At 39.2% G+C, this 19,610-nt stretch overlaps 1 protein-coding gene across 2 annotated transcripts in view; it reads right to left on the bottom strand.

Moving 5' to 3' along the window:
* Nucleotides 1-224: 224 nt before the first annotated feature.
* Nucleotides 225-19,610, bottom strand: part of PTN (pleiotrophin) — an 80,969-nt gene continuing 61,583 nt past the window's right edge. For both annotated transcript variants that reach the window (XM_027680577.1, XM_027680578.1), the window contains exon 5: nucleotides 225-7,195. In XM_027680577.1, the coding sequence (XP_027536378.1) occupies nucleotides 7,143-7,195 (53 nt within the window). In that variant the 3' untranslated portion in view covers nucleotides 225-7,142. The remainder of the gene's footprint in view (nucleotides 7,196-19,610) is intronic.

Raw genomic sequence — 19,610 nt, 5'->3', positions numbered from 1 at the left:
AGAATTTAATATGCATAAACCAAAGAGATATTTTCTGCTAGAATCATTTTCTGGAAGATTTCTTTCTACAGACTAAAACTTTTTCTGAATTCACAAGGTTGTTTCTGTGACAAACAACACCTACAGCTGATGAAAATTAGTACAATAAAGAAATATCATTAAGAACTTGGAATTAAGTCAAGAAATTCCAGAAACAGTTTTCACAAACAAATGAGAACACCATGTGTCTGTGTATTAGTTTATTTAATTCTTTATCGCCACTAAGAGCAAGTAAATTATGTTGATACAATTGGTAAACATATACATTCGCTAGAGCCCCCCACAATCCCACAGAGCTAAAGGAAACATTAAGGGACGTTACAGGATTAATGCTTTCATTCTACAATATGGATATATGGCTTTCATACAAGTTTTAAAAAATTGAAAAGGTAACACACTGCTAGCTTACAAAATCAATATACAAACTGAAAAAAAAAAAAGGAACAGGAAAAGGAAAGTAACCCATGAGAAGATATCATATAGCACTGGTTTAATAGATATATACAGAATTAGAAATCCATTGAACATGATGTTCAGGCTTTAATTTGTTAATTTTGACTTTCATTCCTTCTTTCAGTTTGACACTCAAACTACAAGTATTAAGATAGTTTCTGTCTTACTTTGATTTTTCCATCTTTTTTTACCCACTTTCCTCACTTTTTATTGGCAGAGAAAAAGGGTTTTTCTGCCTGGGTTTCTATCACACCTAACTGAAGCAGTTCATCCACTTTGAAGCTTTGAACAAAACTCTTCCATGTACTTGGTGTGACAGAAGAGAACATCACTGTGATAGTAAGTCCTTTGGGCCATTTCATTGGCATGTGTTTTGCATTTTCCTTGGACACAGCTATCCTTAAACTGATGTGCTGGCAAGTGGGAAGAAATCTAGCTCTTTATCATACTTTTGTATCCTCATTTAAATAATGACACAGGACAAAAAGCTCTTTCCTTTCAACCACAGCATGAAAACGTGGCAGCACTAGTTGTGATTCACATTTAGAGTTATGCATGCACTTTTCTACAGTTTTACTTCCCCATATATGGATATATATAATATATGCAGTATGTATACATGTGCATTTAGAGAGCTGCTGTGTCTGGTGCTGACATCTTCATTAGGTGGCTTCTAGCTCCAAGCTGCAGCAGTAATAACCTGCCTCTGCTTCAGGTCTCCTCAGCAACCACAACACACTCTGGATTTTCACAGCCATTTCCTTCAGCTGTAAAAATCTAGATGAACTACATAATTATAATATGGGAAGTGCAATGAATGACCTAATGAGAAAAGTTAAATCATGTCTTGTTGCCAGGTAGATTAGGGTGAGGGAATTCAAACAGTAGAATTAATTGACTTAAAATTGGCTGTGAGTAAGACAGCCCTGGAGAGACTATCCATTTTCCTAGCTTTTCATCACTGAATTCAGGGTTAAATATTTTGTACAGTCTTTAACTTTCAATGACCTTCTGAAATGGGAATACTTGTGAGCCTCTGCTTTATCTCATCAGTAAATCCATCCATTGAACACATGCATTCAGTTTTGTTGTAGGTTTTGGTTGTTACTGCGTTTTTTCTAAGAAAGTAATAAAATTTGCAGGAACAGATTCTTCATACACAACTCACTCAAAGCCGAGTTATTTAAAGGCTAGGAGATACCTACTGAGTTTTTTAGACATCTGGGATTCCAAGACACTCCATATTTAAATGGCAAATGGCAGGAAGGGCTAAAGGGTGGTAGAGCCCCACCAATGAGATAACAATAGTTGAATACAGCTGAATTCTCATGTTTTCTTTGAAAGATCTCACTTCTGCTCAGGTCAGAGTGAGGCCACAAGACAGAGAGACATTTTTGAAGAGTAGCAGAAAGAGACCATTAGAAAAATTATTAGATTTCAGCATTGTTTAGTTTTGGTCCAAAACCAAAGTTTGATGCTGCTATGAACAGGACTAACTTCACCTTCTCCAAATGCAAACACCCATGGTTGGATGAAGCTCTCTCCATGCTCTACTTTGCTCAGGCAAGTCTTTCACTACCCCTGAAACTCTATGTACCATGTCTCTTCCATTTAAATTAATGATAAAAGAGGACAGAGGTAAAGGAAGCAGCTTCTTGCCACTATTTATCTAGCTAAGATACTTTTTTCTTTGAGGGCAGACACTCCTGAATCAAGGTCTCTAATTTTTGAGACGATCATTTGATCATTTCTGTCCCCTGGGAAACCTTGCCGTTGGACTATGACAAAGGTTTTACCAGCAATCCACCCTCCCAGTGAATCCAGGGAATCTCTTGGCTCATTCTCATATTTCCTTGTTCACTGTTGCCATCTGATCAACAAATTGCCACTGTGTCTTTTAATCTTAGGACACGTTTGGAGGTACCTGATTGTAAGGGCTTCCTGGGACTGTTGTGCAACAATCCAGGAAGAAATGGAGAAAATAGTCTCGGGGATGAGGAAAGATCAGCAACATCCACAGAAACTTAACTGAGAGGTAGAATGCCTTAGCAGAATTGACAGAAAACCTATAAATGCTATCAAAATTACAGATGAGTGGGGGAAGACTGGAAACAGGTATAATCTGTCTCTGCAAAGGAGAGAACAAGTCCACAGGAATGCTGTCCTGGAGAATTGAAATTGGTTGAATACAAGATACTTCCTATGCACACTTCCCCTTCTTATAAGAATTTGGGAGATATGAAAGACTATCTGTGTCATGCCAAAATGCTGTACCTCATCAATATTTTGTTTTAGAAAAATGGTGAATTTACATTGTTAATGTTGTTGCAGCTCCTAGAATGAGAGAAAATCAGGTTGGTTTTTGTCCCACCCTAAACATTGACATTAGCCTCAGAAAGCTCAGAAGTTTTCATCATGTGTTAAGGAATTTCATTAAACAAACGGGAAAGCTAAACAATGTTTGTCTTCAGATGCTCCCTGCTACCAGCATTATTACATTCAGGGGGTTTATAGGCCTGTTTTCATAAACAGTCTTCGTCAGTATTCACTTCCCCTTAGTTCATCCTAATGCTCCATTGTTTTACTTGAATCGTCCACTGCCATGTGCCAAGTGGTGAAGGATATACACCAGAGTTAAAGAAGGATGTTATGTTTTCCCCTATCAATGTCACCATACCTTGCACTCCTAAATGGAAAAGATAGACATACTATTGTCTCCTTTGATTTTGTCTCCAGATGAACTCTTTCTTTGAGGTTGGAGTGGGACTTCGCTTCTCTGTAACACCATACATTTGATTTGTTTTCATTAAGGCACAAATCAAGGAAAGCATAAAAACAAATGCGCCAACCAGTAATTCTGTTTTCTGTACTTAAGGAGCATGCAAAAGAAGTTTGTATAAAATGCTCCTGACTTTATATCTGTCTCTTCTTGACAGTCTCCAACATTGTCTGTTGATACATTTTATAATTGTTATTCTTTCATTTCTTTTAATTTTTTCGCCTTTGAAAAACAGTTCAGCCCAGAATGTCATTATGGAATTAGAAGATGAGAATCAGTAAATTACAATTTAGTATCTACCCACATGTACAAATGTTTTCCCTTCCTGGAGCCTTGCCCTGCAGTTCTGCTGCACTTAATAGACTGTTAAATAAGCCAGGCTGACAAGCAATGATTCTCTTTCACTATGGGCACTTCTGTCAGAAGACATGTCAAAGTCAGAAAATGTCCCAATCCTCAAATACAGTTTTGAGTCAAGATATAGACAGGCCTAACTGCATACAAGCATTGTCTCGGCCTATGTAGAGAAAGACAAGGGAAATATATACAAATATACCCTAAGTTTAAACTTGCTAGAATTCAGAGTCTGCATGCAGATTCATCCTTAGCTGATGTTCAGCAATTCAACCCTCTCTTTTCCAAGAGATTTGAGTGCTCAGAAAAAGGCTGTCATTTGGGGGATTTCTATCACCTCCCCATACTATATTATAGCTGTAGCATATGAAGATGTAAACCACTCCTTGAGAGGGACATTCATGAAACAAGCTTCTGTCAGTTAAACTAGTAAGCTATACATCTGTGCTAAGTCATTTACCATTGTAACAGGATAGCACCACGAGGGTAAACACATATTTCATCTGAAGTAGCCGCTCCCACAGCACTGTCAGAGAAGCTTGCCCTCCCAAAGGATGGAGGGTAGAAGATTAGAAAGCAAATAAGGAGAAATTTCAGCATGACTGAAGTAGAAACTGAGCAATATGGGTGGGAAGAGGTTTTGTCCAGATACTTGCCTTTTGCTTTGTTGATAATGTCACTAGTGAAACAATGGCCCCATGTAGGTACCAAGTACCTACTTTCAGAGCTGACCTGACTGACCTATTCAGTCTTCCTCTGTGTTCTGTCACGAATTACTTTTACCATCTCCTGCATAGTTAGAGTTTCCACTGAATGTCTTGTGCTGGTTTATTGGAAATTTTCTTAATTTTTAAGTTTATAAACTTTGACTCTAAGTGCTGTCAACAATAAGATGCCAATAGAGATCCAAACATATGTGGCTGAGTAGTATATAGGAAATGTTCTCCTATTTCACACCCTTTGCTACCAGGACTGCTGCGTTTTCTTCTGGTCCTAACATGGTATTTTTGTTTTGTTTCTTTGTTTTCTGTAAACTCTCTCCATGAAGGCCCTATATCACCATAGGAACTTGACTGGCCTCCTTCAAAAACTATTAGGAATGTTCCTTTAACAAGCCAGATGGGCAGTTAATCAAAATGGCCATAAGGCATCAGAGGGAACACAGGGGAATTTTTCTTCTTACTCACAAAGTTGGAAATCAGAAGTCACATCTAAGATTTTGACTAAAGGATAGTCAAAGTGTTGGTCTCAGCATCATTCCAAATTCCTGCCAGCTCCCTATGAAACATGGACTAGATTAACCAGTGTAAGACAATGGTGCAACAGTGTTTGCACTCAAAGCTGAACAACTTTAAGTGAACTGATGCAGCATTTAGACAGACAAACCTTTGGTGAGTGAAAAAGTTTCTTTCTCCCTTTGCTTTCAATCAGACCTACCATCCCATTCGTTTAAATCTGAGGCACAAGCACAGGTAGACCTGATTAGACCATGAACAAACCAAATAGCACCCAGAACCACCTAAATATGAGCCTTTGCGATTTTAGATTTGGTCATTGCACATCCACCACGTGTGGGGGATATTTTTTAACTGCACCTGGGGCTCAGGTATGTCTAACAGCATAGTCAAACCAACAAGGACATCAACACAGACTGCAAGACACACCCAAGGAGTCTGGGAAAAAATTGTGAGGCTAGTCTACCTTAAGCTATGCACAGCCTTGGCTAGCTGGCTTCAGAAGTGTTTGGGAACGTCTACAGAAGGACTTGCGTCACCGTGAGTCCGGATCAGCCGTACCCTCCATGTGAGAAAAAAAGAGGGCAAGCTCTGCAATTGTTATAAAGTTCTTGCATAGAAAACGGTACTGATGTTAGTCTGGACAAAGACTCTCTGCTTGTCTACAAGCTAATCCCAAGAGAGCCCTGTGATTTACTCAGATGAACACACCCTGCTGCAGCTTTGCTGAAGTCAGTGGGTACCATGCAGGAGTACAAGGGGGACTATTCCTCTTGAGCAGCAGGCAAGCCTGCAGCCTACACAAATAGCAAAGCTTATTTCTTGCTGTTGAATTTAAAGATTTAGAATTTAGAAGCAATGATTTTGAACTTAGATTGGGTACTGAAATAAATCCCTTAGGTTTCATCTAAAAATTTTGGTCTGCTGGTTGTTAGCTTGTTAAACAACCCTTTAGCTTGGGACAGACCAGTGCTTTTTCAGGGTTTTTTCTTCTTTGTGACTTCTCAGGACTCAGAATCATTTAAATTAGGTAAAATTGAGCAAACTGAAAACCAGCTGGTTATAATTTTTCTTTTTTTTCCCCTCCCTGCAGACTATTTAATAAAAAATCCCAACTATTGGTATGTTGACTGAGTTTTTCCAAGGTCTTTTTGCTTATGTAAAAATGAAAGAAAGCAAAAGGTACTGCTTTTGTATTTCCTTTCTGTTTTACTAACAGAGAAACAAAAATTAATTTCATTCCTATTTGTTTCAAGTCCCACAAATTCTCCCTTTTTGATCAAAAATATGAACTACCTCCAGCAGTTTCTAAACAGATTTCTTCTGTTATTTCCCACCAGACATACTATTTTTCAACCAGCTATAATTAAATAAACAGGAAGATTGCCACTGATACAAAAGGGAGCTGGGTCACAACAATTTCAACTAGATATTTTATGAAAAGGTTATTCTCCCTTCTGGCAAAATAAACAAATAAAATAAAGCATTTTTCAGCTTTTATAGGGAAAACAGAGGACACTATCTCAACACTGATATGTTAAAAAATGGAAAGTTTTGCTATTATTCCACTTGGAAAAATCATTGCTAGAAAATCATGAAAAATTAGGACTCCTCTATGTCCAGCTATTGAAAGATTTCAGATTTACTGCCAAGATCCAAAATATGGCCAAGGAAAGGAGTGTTACTGGGTTTTATCAGTAAATGGTGACATCTTGGAATGAACATTCACCACAAATCCAAGAAAATTTCGTATTTGTAAATACTAAACAAAATGCCCCCATCCTTCCCTTAAACAAAAAATTTCATAGAGTTATCCAGATGCAATCAGAAATTAAGAAACAAGCCTCAGGTTTTTTTAGATATAAGGTCCCAATCTTAAATATAAATGCATCCAGCCAGAGTCCTATATTCATACTGGCTTCAGCAGAGCTCCACACAGGCTCAGGTTCTGCTTGCATGGACTAATTACCAGATTGAGACCTATGGCAAGACTTGAGAAAAAAAATATTTTAAAAAGGTCTACATTGTTCAATATACAATAGAAATAATTTTCTAAATGAGTTTGGAGTCTTTATTACAGGTCTCTAAAAGTTGTTGTTAGGGTTATACATTAAAAATACTAAAGTAATAAAAAAAGGATTTTTTTTCTGTGTTTGCTTGTTTCCTTCTATGGTACCATTAAGCTATAAATAATTTTAGGATAAAATGCCTAGGTATAAATGAAACTGTTAACTGATCATGTTTGCTGATGTCCCTTTCTCAAATTGCCCAAGTTGACTCCATTAATCCAGCATCTTCTCTTGTTTCTTGCCTTCCTTTTTCTTCTTCTTGGATTCTGTCAAGATAACAATAGCAATACAAAAATTAGTGTCTAGCAGGCACAGCAATAAGTTTTATTTAATACTTCTGAGAGTTCCCATTTTTTTCTTCATGCATATAAAAATTGTTTCCTCGTTTTGAACAAAGAAAGGGAAAAGAGAAGGAAAAGAAGAAAAAAAGAGGAAAGCACTAGAGAAGGCACTAGACAAGGTGGAAAGGGGATTCTGTGTCCCGTTCAGAACCCTTCCTATCTGAGTGGCTGACCCTGCTTGGCATGCAAAGCATTGTCTCAGAAACTTGCTTCGAAAATAAGAAAACAGCAGGCATCTCCTGGAGAAACCAGGTCATGGCTCAGTGGAGAGCTGGAAGAAAGCTTTGCACACACTACCCACACACAAACCCTTCCCTTGCTTCCTCTCTGTCTCATTGTTAGTCTTTGGCTGTCTCTGAATATGAGAGCAACTCCAGAGCATGGTGAGAAAGCTCACTTGTTTCTTCAGCTCCTCCATTGCCAACCCTTTTCCCTTTGTCTGGGACAAACATCTACGTACTCTCAAGAGGCAAACAAAGCTTGGCCTGGAGTCATTAGAGCATGGTCTGTCCACACAGCTGGTACTGGTAGGATGAGGAAGGGACTAAGGATCACCTGCCTCTCTGATTAATTTGGGAGCAATAAGGGAACAATATGAATGTACTAGTGAAAATTTATATATTGTATTACCATCTGCAACAACATTCACTGCACTCTAGGGTAGTGTGGCATTCTACAGGTAAAGCAAATTCACAAAGGCACCTAAAAAATTGATATGAATTAAGAGGATTGGGTGCCCTTGTATCACACATCACCTTGTAATGGGGAAAATAACAGCTCTCACTGGGAGCATGAATAAACCTTGTGGATTCCAGCACAAAAAGCAGCATAGCAGGTACCACGGAGAGACAGCAAGTGAGCTTCTGTGAAGCATCTTTCCTGGCACCAAAACAGCAAGCAAGCAAATCCAGTTTGCCTTAATCCAGATTTCACTATCATAGAATCATAAAATATCCTGAGTTGGAAGGGACCCACAAGGATCATTGAGTCACAACGCCTGGCAGAGGACCACCCCAAAAATCACACCATGTGCCTGAGAGTTTCTTGAAATCTTGCTGCCGTGAACACTATCTCAGGTTAAATAACAAATATCAGGTTATCTCAGGTTAAATAGATATCACTTTGAAGGAGAAAACAAGCATTTGACCCTTAAGGTGGTATTGTTCTTTGTGAATGTGATTCTTTTCACTCTGAACCATTTGCATAACACAGGTAGTCTAGTAAACATCAGTTCTGGTAAAACCAACTTATTTTTATTAAAGCCAAGGGAACTACACCAACATCTTTCAGCTACAGATAGGGCCAGGTACCTTCAACAGAAGGCAAATTTAGGTTGTCACATTTCTCTGATGGTTATTTTTCCTGTTTGCCAGTGTTTCAAACCAACAATTTTTCTTCACCTTTTCTAACAAGACAAAAATTGTTTCCAGTAATCCTTTAGTCAAAGCAATATAAAACACTTTTTTAGTGATGAGTTGTATAATCTGCCCTAAACTCTCTTTCCCTTAAAAACTTTGCTTAACATTTAAAGGGATAATAATTTAAAAGTAATTTCTTTTCATTTGAAAATGAACAATTTTTCCCCTCCTGCCTTTGTATGTGTCTGTGTGTGTGCTTGCATGTGTGTATGAACGTCGTCAGTCTGGAGTCATTAACAGAATCTGATGCTATTTTACAACCTGTCACTCAAAAAAGCCATTTTTCATTAAGTTAATATCTAATTTACTTTCAGCTAAAGCTTTTTTTCCCCTGCAAATTTCCTGTATCCCCCTGAGCCTCTTTTACCTACATCCTCCACTTCCTCTAATTTTGCCTCTGTATCACTGACCCTCCTGTATTCTGTAATGATTGTGCTCTCTTTCATGCTCTGTACCCCCCCACACCACCACTTTCTCAGCACTCAAATCCGCAAAATCTATTTAGACCCAGTACAAGTATAAGGGTACTATGCAGACTTCAACCAAATTTACTAAAATGAGACGTGTCAATGCAGACAGGACCCTACTGAAGAGTATGTGGAGTTCATGGTAGGGATGAAGAGACCACTAGGAGAAGGCTTTGATCTGGAGTCATGTGATCACATCAGGTCCCCATACTCACTTGACCAGACAATCCAGCGCCTGTGGATCTTTGTCTGCTCTTGATAGCAAAAGCTCAATTCCTTCCTGTTGTCTACCTTGTGATAATTTGCACATCATCCGAACTGCCAAACTCATCTACCTACAAAGACAAGTGACTGTGCTTTGTGCCTCAGCAGGGTAAAACTGCCATGTACCAGACCTAATTCCTCCATCATTAAAGGTACTGACACCACCACAGAGTTGTCTTTCAGGCAGGTAAACTGGATTGATGAAAAGCATATTTGCTATATGAAATGACATGCACACACAGAGTTGCAACAACATTAAAAAAAAAAAAAGAAAGAAAGAAATCTGCTCAAATAATTCCCAGTCCTTAGGCTCTTTTAAAAATCATAACACAGACACCAATATCCATGTACTGACCCATGATGTTCATATGCTTACGCACAAGTCTGCTCACAGCTACACTACCTGTTTTGATTATGATCACGCTACAGACAACAGTCCACAGCAAACAAAGATTAAAGTTGCATTAAGATGCACTTTGCTCATGTTTCTTCATTGCTTAGGCCTACTCTTTGCATTTGGGTCATTCAGGCTTTTATTGTCCTCATCTCTCTTTACCACATGCTACTATTTCAACTTTTATGACATACTATCAGGTCAGCTCACACAGTCACACTGGGAACCATGTCACCCTGACCAACTTGCCAGTGTTATCCTTCCTGGAGTAAGCAGGCATGACTGGAGGGGTCACCATGTACTAGCTCTGACACTGTGCTCCAAAGGCTGACCAGCTGAGAGTACAATGCCAGTTATGTGAAAGCTCAACAGTCCCATTGTCCAGCAACAGCTGTAGCCATCTGCCAGTTAAGTGAGGGGAAGATCCCCTTGATACACTGTGTCCAACATATACAGTTTCATATTCCATACATGAAAATTACAGAAATTCAATTCAGGTTCGCACAGATCAGAGGTAATACCTGCAGTTCAGCCATTTCCTACCTGGCATCTTAATGGGGTCCCAGCCTGCCATCAGAAAATGTAGTAACCCATCAAGCAGTGCCCATTGAGCCAGCTTTTATGATGGGGAAGCCACTAAGCTGATCTCCACATCTCACTGGCCTTGCAAAGCAGCTTGACCACAGCAACACTCACCACTGAGCCAGAAGGAAGTAGAAAAAGCTGCCCAGTGACAGGGACTACCTTGAGCAGAACACTGTCATTTGGAGGCACTTTGGGCCAACAGCAGCCTTTTTCACCTCACCTGCCCCATTAAGTGTTATATTTCCAAAGACAGACCATGGATCTGTGCACCAGCTGTCCGTTGCCTACAGGGAATGTGTTTGCTGCAGACAAGTGCTACCAATTATATTGAGAGCTACTGTGGCAGAACCACATGACCAGATGAAATTCAGGTTCACGCCAGCTCACACAGAATTTTAATCTGAACCTGCTCACTGCCCTATTTGTTTTTAAGTTAGGTGGCCCAGTTGAGTCAGACAGCAGTTGGAGGTGCCTTTATGAGCTATCTGTAGTAGAGTTCAGGATCCAGAGAGGAAGGAGCAAAGTTAAAATCAGGATGATAATCCTGTATTTCAGAAGAGCAGACTTTGGTCAGTTCAGGGACCTGCTCAGCCAGCCTAAGTACCTGTGAAAGAAGTATCCTACAAGCCATTTCCACAAACTGGAACATCTCAGTATAAAACCTTAAGATACCTACAGATACCAATACCAGGGCCAGCACTTATGTGTCTCTCAACACTTGAGGTGAGCAGGCTTTGCAGAGGAGGGAATAGACAAGGGTAGCTGTTTGCCTGCTGTTCCAAGAGCACCAAGAGCCACAGACAAATCGTCTTCCCACCTCTGGCATGGCTCAGCACAAAGCCACACTGAGAAAAGTAGAAGTTATGTCTTCTCGCTGGCTTCCTTCACATCAAGGAAATACTTATGTTTCCCCTCCTTGTGCCTCCTTGCAGCAAAACGTGTACTGGAAGAGTGAGCTACATATGTTTCTGAATATTAACAAGGATGACAAAACAGTCCTCAGTTTTTGTGTGTGTTTTACTGCATACACTTTCCTTCTTCCCTCTTATCCCACAGTGAGGGGCTGCCTAGCCATGCTCTTGCTCATATGAAGGCCGGGATCCTGGACCAGGGCACATGCAAAGAGCAAATTCCAAAGGCCTGGCAGTCCTTGCAGAGTGCAACAACTAAGCACTGCACAGCCATTCTGCTCCCTTCTGAAACCAACACACTTCCTGCAAGATAAAAAACAAACAGCTCTGCAGGAAAAAACTGTCAATGCACAGACACTGGATTATCTAATCATTCATCACCTGAATAACCCTAATAATTGTTTTATGCCTTAGAATTAGTCCCAGGATTAAAAATTTTGTAGTCGTGGATTAGCACTGGACCCATTTCTGTGGGCCCGTGATGACCAGTAACAAATATTCCAGTCAGGATCTTACCGAGTAAGCAAATTAATTCTATAAGCAGAACTTTCTCTATGCAGTTTGGAATGGCAGCAGTCCTCTTTAAATAGTCATCTTTATTCCAGAGCCTCATTCTTGCTATGCAAGCAGCAAATGAAAGTAATTTAGTTGAACAGGAGCCACACACCATTTGAAGCCAGTCTTAATGTATAAGGCACAAAAGAGAGGTAATTACATTTTAATGGAAGTCAAGCTTTGTAAGCCAAGATCTGCAGGCATTTATTTTCATTTGTTGAAAAGAAGGTAACAATTCACTCATGGCACTGCTGAACTCCTGTATGTAAAAGTCAAGCAGTGTCCCTAAGGCAATATAAATCATTCAAAATAGCAAAAGTTGTGCTGAGGAAAGGTTAGAGTAAAAAAATTCCACATCAGATGTTCAGGACTCAGTTTTACCAGAAACTAGCATTCAATCCTACTAAACACAGAGCAAGGCATGTTTTTGAAAGGCCTCTCTACCTCTCATTGGAGCAAATTTTCCAAAGCACCAAGTTGCTGTGCTGGTGCAGAGAGCTTCTGAATTTTGGGGATGAAAGGTCAATGCACATGGCATGGACTTTGGTGAAATCAAGGATTTTATCCTTTGGTGAAGAAAATCTCATTTTAAAGAAGTTCATTCAGCTCTCTAGGAACAGAAATGGTACATTCTTGTGATTTCTATGACTGTGGTAACAAATCCTTGGGTTTATGAAATACCCTTTAAATATGGTATTTCTTTTTCTTGTAGAGAAAGAGAACATTTCATGGCCATTTAATTCCTGTTCTTCCCATTTTCCTGTTCTATACACAGCATTTATGTATTCCAAATGGTTTGAGAAGGAAAAACTATATTATGATAGCAACTTTGTTCCATAATGAATTCTTCTGAAAAGCCTCTTGGAGCAACTCAGTTCTACTGGATGGGAAAAAAAGCAATACTCCACTAGCTAAATAGCTAAACAGCAGTAGAAAGCAAGCAATGATTCAATGACCTTAATGTGACTTATACTTCATCAATATATTACAATTTATTATATCTCCTATATTTGAGCTCTGTTTTGTTTAATGATTTTCTGTAGATATCTCTGTTCTTCAATTTCTTCACTCTTCTCCATAAGGTTTTGTTCTGCTTCTCACTTTGCTGAAGTTCCCTTTTGGATAGACTTTGACTTGTTCCCTGTTGAACACAAGATGGACTCGATTCAAACCTAAAGAGTGCTGCTGCACCATATAAGCCAGGAATTCATGCTGCAATGCATGTTATGGATGGGGAACAGCTACATTTATGCTTGTAACAAACAGTTACACATCTGACAAAGAAATGGAACCAAGGAACCACTCATGGAAAATGTTTCAATCATTTTCTTTCTCGTTGGAATAACTCTGGGGAAAAATTAATCCAATTTATTCTAAAATGAGCCACAAAATTCTGAAACAATCTTAGACAGTCAGAAACCTTTTCTTGAACCTGACATACAGATGTAAGATGTTTAAAACCTTCCCATTATCATCCTTACTTAAACTAGTCAGGAATTACAGGGAGCTTTTATTTAAGAGATAATTTGCTGAAACAAGGATTTCAAAAGAAAGGTTTAATTTTGGTGATTTTCTTCATTCACGTATTTGGGAGAAAAAGTTTCAAAATAGCCTAGGGATACAAAAGACCACAAAGACACACACATTCTCTGATTTTGCTGGGTGGCCTAATTGCCCAAAGGCAAAGAACATGACAATTTAATCTAATTTTCTTTACATCTAGGTCACAGGTATCTAAGAATCTTAAGAGTAAGTATGCAGAAGATTGCAATGGATAAAGTTTTCAAACCAAGTCTGTTCTGCAACTGGAGACTGCTGAAGGGGTCTGGCTAACTGAAAAATTATTACCAGAAGCAGCTCACTTTGCTTTTCTGTTGTTGTCTTCTTCTCATCTGCCTCGGGTGTATTTATACTGCTGCTTCTGTAGGATATGGACTTCTTACTGTTCTTAGTCATGTTCTGTGTTCAGCACAAGAGGGACACAGTCCCAGCTGGCTCTTCAGCCCTCTCTGTGTCTCTGCTGTACACAAGATCCCTCTTAATGCCAGCAAGACAGGTGCAGGCACAGACTGATATTCAGGGTTTACTCTCTGCATTCACATGTCTGCAGGAGACTGCTGAAAACAGAAAGCATTAATAAAACCTTGGGACTTTAATATAGACCTATACATCAAAAAGATCACATATTGAGGCAGTCTATATGTAAACCTGAGATCTGTATAATATGTACATATATAAATATATATAGTATATATAGATTGTTATTTAGCAGAAAGTTATTTGTGGTATACTGTGAATAGAGAACCTATTTTAGTCTGTTAGTTCCTGAGAACCAGGCACGTGCATTTCTCAGTTGTGCTTTCTGCATCTGCCCCAGATGAGCTCTACCCTTGGGGCACAGGACACAGGTTTGGCTTTGATCACTGCACACTCTGAAGAGTTGCCAGCAAAACTTTCTCATTAAGCAGAAATAGAAGAAAAGATAGAGAGATGGCAATGTGGAAAATGAGATGGAGGGATAAAGAAGGGGGAAAAGAAAGAAAGCTTGAAAGGAAAGGAAGTGAAGAAGTAGAAAAGGAAAAGAAAAGATAGAAAGGAAGGGACAGGGCTTTCTCTCTGTTTCACTGCTGGGAACAGTAATGAGTGTAAACATTTGCTGATGGCATATCTTTTATCACAGCAAATCCCACAGCTTAAGGCATTTTCATGGCTCAAGGGCACTAACTAATGCCAAGGAGGCTGAGCTGCTCTTGCAAGCCAGGAAAGTGAGACAATGAGCATGTAACAGAATTGGCACACACAAGGGTATTTAAACTTTCACCCACAAAGGTCTGCATTGAACCCTGAAAGAAACTCCTGCAGGTACCAGACAGTTAAATGAGAATTTGTCAAACCCAGTTTTTCGTCTTTTGGGACAGTGTAGAAAAAAATAATCTGAAAAACAAAGCAGGGGGTCAGAAAACATGGGAGTTTAGGTTTCCCATGAAATATCACAATGTTTTTCTTTTCAAAAATGCTCGTAAAAGCTGCAGACCAACTAAAAATTAAAAAATACTTAGTTAAAAAAAAATATTCATTTTCTCCCTCTCCTACATGCATTTCCTGTTCCCTGGAATTAGTGTTGTGTCAATCAGATTGATATTATGCTGTGATCTGGCAAGGCATTCAAATTATTTATCCAAACAGTGTAATTTTTCAAAGGTACAAAAGCAGTCTCAAGGGAGACTACAGTGCAAAGCCTCCAAGAAACATAAGGAAATGGAAGCAGAAAAAACACCATTAAAAGGCATCCAAACTTTATTAGTTATGGGTTGCACTGGCAGCTTACAAGCAGCTTGAGGCAGGTCCACACTGTAAGCACCATTGTGTTTTATTTTTCTTATATGGGTTGCTCTCATTCCCACTTAAATTGAGAAAAATCATATTTCCATATGTTATGGTAGCAAGGAGCCAAAACACAGAGATATGTCTCAGAGACTAAAAGTTTCCAATGAGTTTTACTTCATCTTGAAATACAAGCCTTGTCCTCAGGCTAGCAAGGGGCACAGGGAAACACAACCAAGCATTTAGTACCCAGTCTCACCGCTCTGGACCACTGTTCCTTCCCTTGGTTTTCACATTTCCCAGCGCCATAGGGCATAAATTATTCATGGCAAAACTGCTTCTCACAATGTTTATGCAGTGCTTAGTACAATGGCACCCTTTTTCAGCTGGGGCCTCTGGGCACTCATGCAATACAAATAATCATGGTGATAGCAACAATAATAACAGTCAGCTATGCTGTTCCCACTGGGCATCCACTGCCAGTGTCCTGCCCCACAGAGCTCAGATCACTGTATTTCACTACAGGCTAGTGGTCAGTGCCAGAGGCCATTCTTCGATTAACCTGTCTCACCCCTCAAAACAGGAGAAAAGCCTCCCAATTTTGCCTTTCGGATTTTTCTTTAGCTATCACAGCTGTTTCCTAATATGAGAAAATCCCTCATTTTTATAACTAATTAGTTTGAGCAGATCCTATTATTCTGCCTCCTCTAATACTAATTGTTACACTAACTGCATGCCTGCACAACTAATGAGTTACATTAAAGATGGGGAATTCTAAAACCTACAGAGGGAGATACAGCATGACTGTGAAGCCAAAACAGGAGACACCAGCACCAAACAAAAGGAAATTGCAGTCCTAACAAGTCATTGCTTCTCACTCTGTGTCCCCTCCAGCTGCTCTTTAGTAGCAGACATTTTGTTACTGCACAAAGGTAAGGTTGAGGGAGGGCACTCCAGAAAAACCAGCTTGTCCAGCATGCAAAATGGAATGGTTCAATTTTGTCAGAGCAACACCCAGTTAGTCTGAGCAACAAACAGCTCAGGAGAGCAATTCACTCATACAGCACCACTTTCAGCTCCTTGTAACAACCAGCGGCCAAGTCATCCTGCCAAAGCATGGTCAGTTGTCCTGGCAGAGCACTGCAAGTAAGATGTTCTCTCTGCAGGTTGAAATCTGCCACTGGAGCTCTCAAAATACACATTTTTCTGCTTCTGTCACCAGTAAGTAAAGACAGAGATATACCTGGTCATTACAAGTACATCTCTAAATGTGGCACCAAGCTCTCTAAGACCCAAGGTAAGACAGTGTTTGACACTGAGTCGTCTGATGTTACCACCATCAAAACCTAAGACCCTAATTAAAGACTGCAGTTCAGACACTTACCTTGAAGTCAATTGTCACATTCTGATAATTTTAATTGCAGACCAGGATAAAAGGGAGCAGCAGCTACTAGATGTGTGCCTGGACCTGCCACTGATACTTGCGTCAATTTGGAAAACCATTTAGCCTTTCTAACTTTCAATTACTACTGTTCTTTAAATTGAACTTCCTGAGCTCCAAGAAGTGATAGCAGGATGAGCTAATTGCTGCCTGTAAAGATAGATAGATAAAAGAAACAAGGCAGGGCATATTATTTATATTCCACTAAACTCTTAAGTAAAACTTTTCAAATTATGTGAAATTATTAAAAACACACAGAGTTCGGTCTTTCCTGCACTGTAGTAGCACGCATACGCGCACAGGGAACTGTATTGACACCTTTAGGCTCTAAAATGCTATACCTGATCTGAATTACACAAAAGAGATTACAGCCACTAACAACTCAGTTAAGTCTTGCCTTCGTGTGGGAAATCTTTCCAAACACTGCACATTGGAGGATGTGATGTTTGGTCGGAACCTCGATTACTAAAAGACAACAGTGCTCTAAGCAGTGTTAATGTTTACCAGCCTTAGCTGGAATTGTTCTACTATGTGGCAAGGACTGAGCTGAGCCAGGATAAAGTAACTCATAGATCAGATATACTGTGAATTGGTAAAAAGTTGTAAAGGGAGATTTATTAAAAAGAACTAAATACAGGAAGGTGAAAAATTTACCAGAAAGGAGCGTAATTCAAAAAATGAAGGGTACATTGCAGAAAGGGCAGACAGACTGTTTATTCTTTTAATTTTATCTTAATCTGAAGAATAAATACCTGAAATTACAAGACTTATGGGGAGAGAGAGAGAAAGAACAAGAGACACAGAATGAGCGTAAAAAGAAATAAAGCCTATCAAGCAACACAGCCCAATGAAAATAAATTCCTCCTCTCTTAGCAGCTAAAGCAAGATGTTTCCTGAATCCTGACAATACTCCATTCTTCTGCTTTCTAGATGGTTGGAACCCGAACAACCATCAATCAAGTTTGGGTGGCTGTGAAGTAGGACAGATGGAGTATGTCGGAAGTGCTTTGTGCTCTTCAGTGCAAGTTGGCCATTAGAGCAGCCACTTGATAGAAGTGCCTGAGACTTTCGCATCTGTCAAGATAGTTTAGGGAGACCTTGAACATCGCTGGCCTTGCAGATGCTGATTAGAATATGCAATTGTATGTGCTAGAGGAGAGGTGGTTACCTCCACTGGGATTTTGTGATAAAAATTATCCTTTCAGCCAGTCCAGACTTTGTGACAGGCTTCCTCATGACCTCATTTGTATACTAAATACACAAACCATGGTGTCTGGGATATCACTGTCTCTTTGCTGACAATCTCTCTGTCCAAAGGCACAATATTCAAGAGCAAAAGATGTTTTTCATTCCGTGTTAGCTACACTTTAGCACAGCAGCCCAGGACCAATTTACTGACTTCCAGCCGGAGCATAGCTAGGGAGAAAAGAGCTCATCAGAAAGCCAGATAAAATTCAAATTCTTGGTTCATCATCTGCTCTCACCCTGAAATTCAATATACAGCACCGGACTCCAAAATGTCCAAGTGTCATAGACAGTAATCTATAGAAGTCAGATGCTCAGAAGAAAAAAGCACTGTCACGGAACAATTGTAAGTAAGAAGAAAAAATATATATATTTTTCTATTTATTTTCCAAAATAATGAGGAGTGCTTCAAAAAAACTTTAATGCTTTTCAATGGAAGCCGACTAACAATAAAATAAATCCATAAGAACACTTAGGTCACCAGTTTATGAAGAAGGCATTGATACCCAAAGTTCATGAGTATCTCCTAGTATAATTTAGCACAAACTATACTTTTATCAACAAATCTGCAAAATTATAACCCTCGAGATTTTTCTGCATGTATAATTTTCCTTTCTGTTAAGAATAGAACAAAATCCTATGAATAGCAGTCATTTTTGAAATCGTTAAGTGAGAGGAGAGAGACATACAATTTGTGCTACCAGCAAAGTTGCCATATGTTCATGAGCTGGAAAGATGGATAACCAACAGTAGGGCAGCATCTACAGTTAAGATCAATTTATTTGCAGTTTTCTCAAAGAGCAGAAAATGTGAGGAGGAGCTTCAGGCACCAAGTCACATCAAGGAAGTGTGTCAGGTGAAATTTGATGCGCAACACTTCATTGGTGGGGCCTAAACAAAATAAGCTGTCTTATCCACACACCTTCTGGGGTTCTTAACTAATCACATTCATTAATTTTTAAAAATGTAAGAGTTAGGGAGAATTGTGAAGGTCTTAGATAAAGATGTTTACTTCACATGCAAGCAGTGATCAAAATTTAAATCATAGTTAAAATATTTAATGGGTATAATGAACAATAAAGGTAGTATTGCAACGATATTTTCTTTTTCAACACAGATCTGTAGAGGATGTGCTTGAAATACTGTATATGGTCCAGTCTCTTCATCACAAAAATTATTTTGCAATAATAGAAGGAATTTAGGTAAGTCCAGTAGTGAGTATTCTTATTGTGGATAAATTGTTATACAAAGAAATATCTAAGTCAGAGGTTTCAGCTTTAAAAGATGGCAAGTGACAAAAAGTAACAGAAGATACATATAATTACCATTGATTGGAGAAGCTAAATGTGGGCTTTTACTCAACTCATTTTCAGTATGAAATCAAAAGGAAAAGTGATATATTGAAGAGGTTACAAACACAAGCTAATAAAAGAAAAATTTCAATGGACAGGAAAGGAGGCTAGTCAGGAAAATCATGAAAAAAAACACTTTTTCTGAATATGTCAGTATTTTTCAGTGCAATAGTCTCAGTCAGTTCACATCTGCTTTTGGTACTCCCAAATTGCTGTCAGAGATGTATTCATTGGTGTACCTCTTGAAACATACATCAGACAGAAAGGTGTAAAACAGATTCCTGGAACTGATAAACCCAACTGAGTGCTCTGTTGCCAGAGCTCTCAAATGCCAGGAAGCCACTGTCCTGCTACCCAAGGCAATCACAGTAGGAACTGGTGGCC

Source organism: Neopelma chrysocephalum, unplaced genomic scaffold, assembly GCF_003984885.1.
Source record: "Neopelma chrysocephalum unplaced genomic scaffold, ASM398488v2 Primary Assembly neopelma1_59, whole genome shotgun sequence".
NCBI classification, from domain to species: domain Eukaryota; kingdom Metazoa; phylum Chordata; class Aves; order Passeriformes; family Pipridae; genus Neopelma; species Neopelma chrysocephalum.
This window is presented reverse-complemented; position numbering and strand designations above follow the sequence as displayed.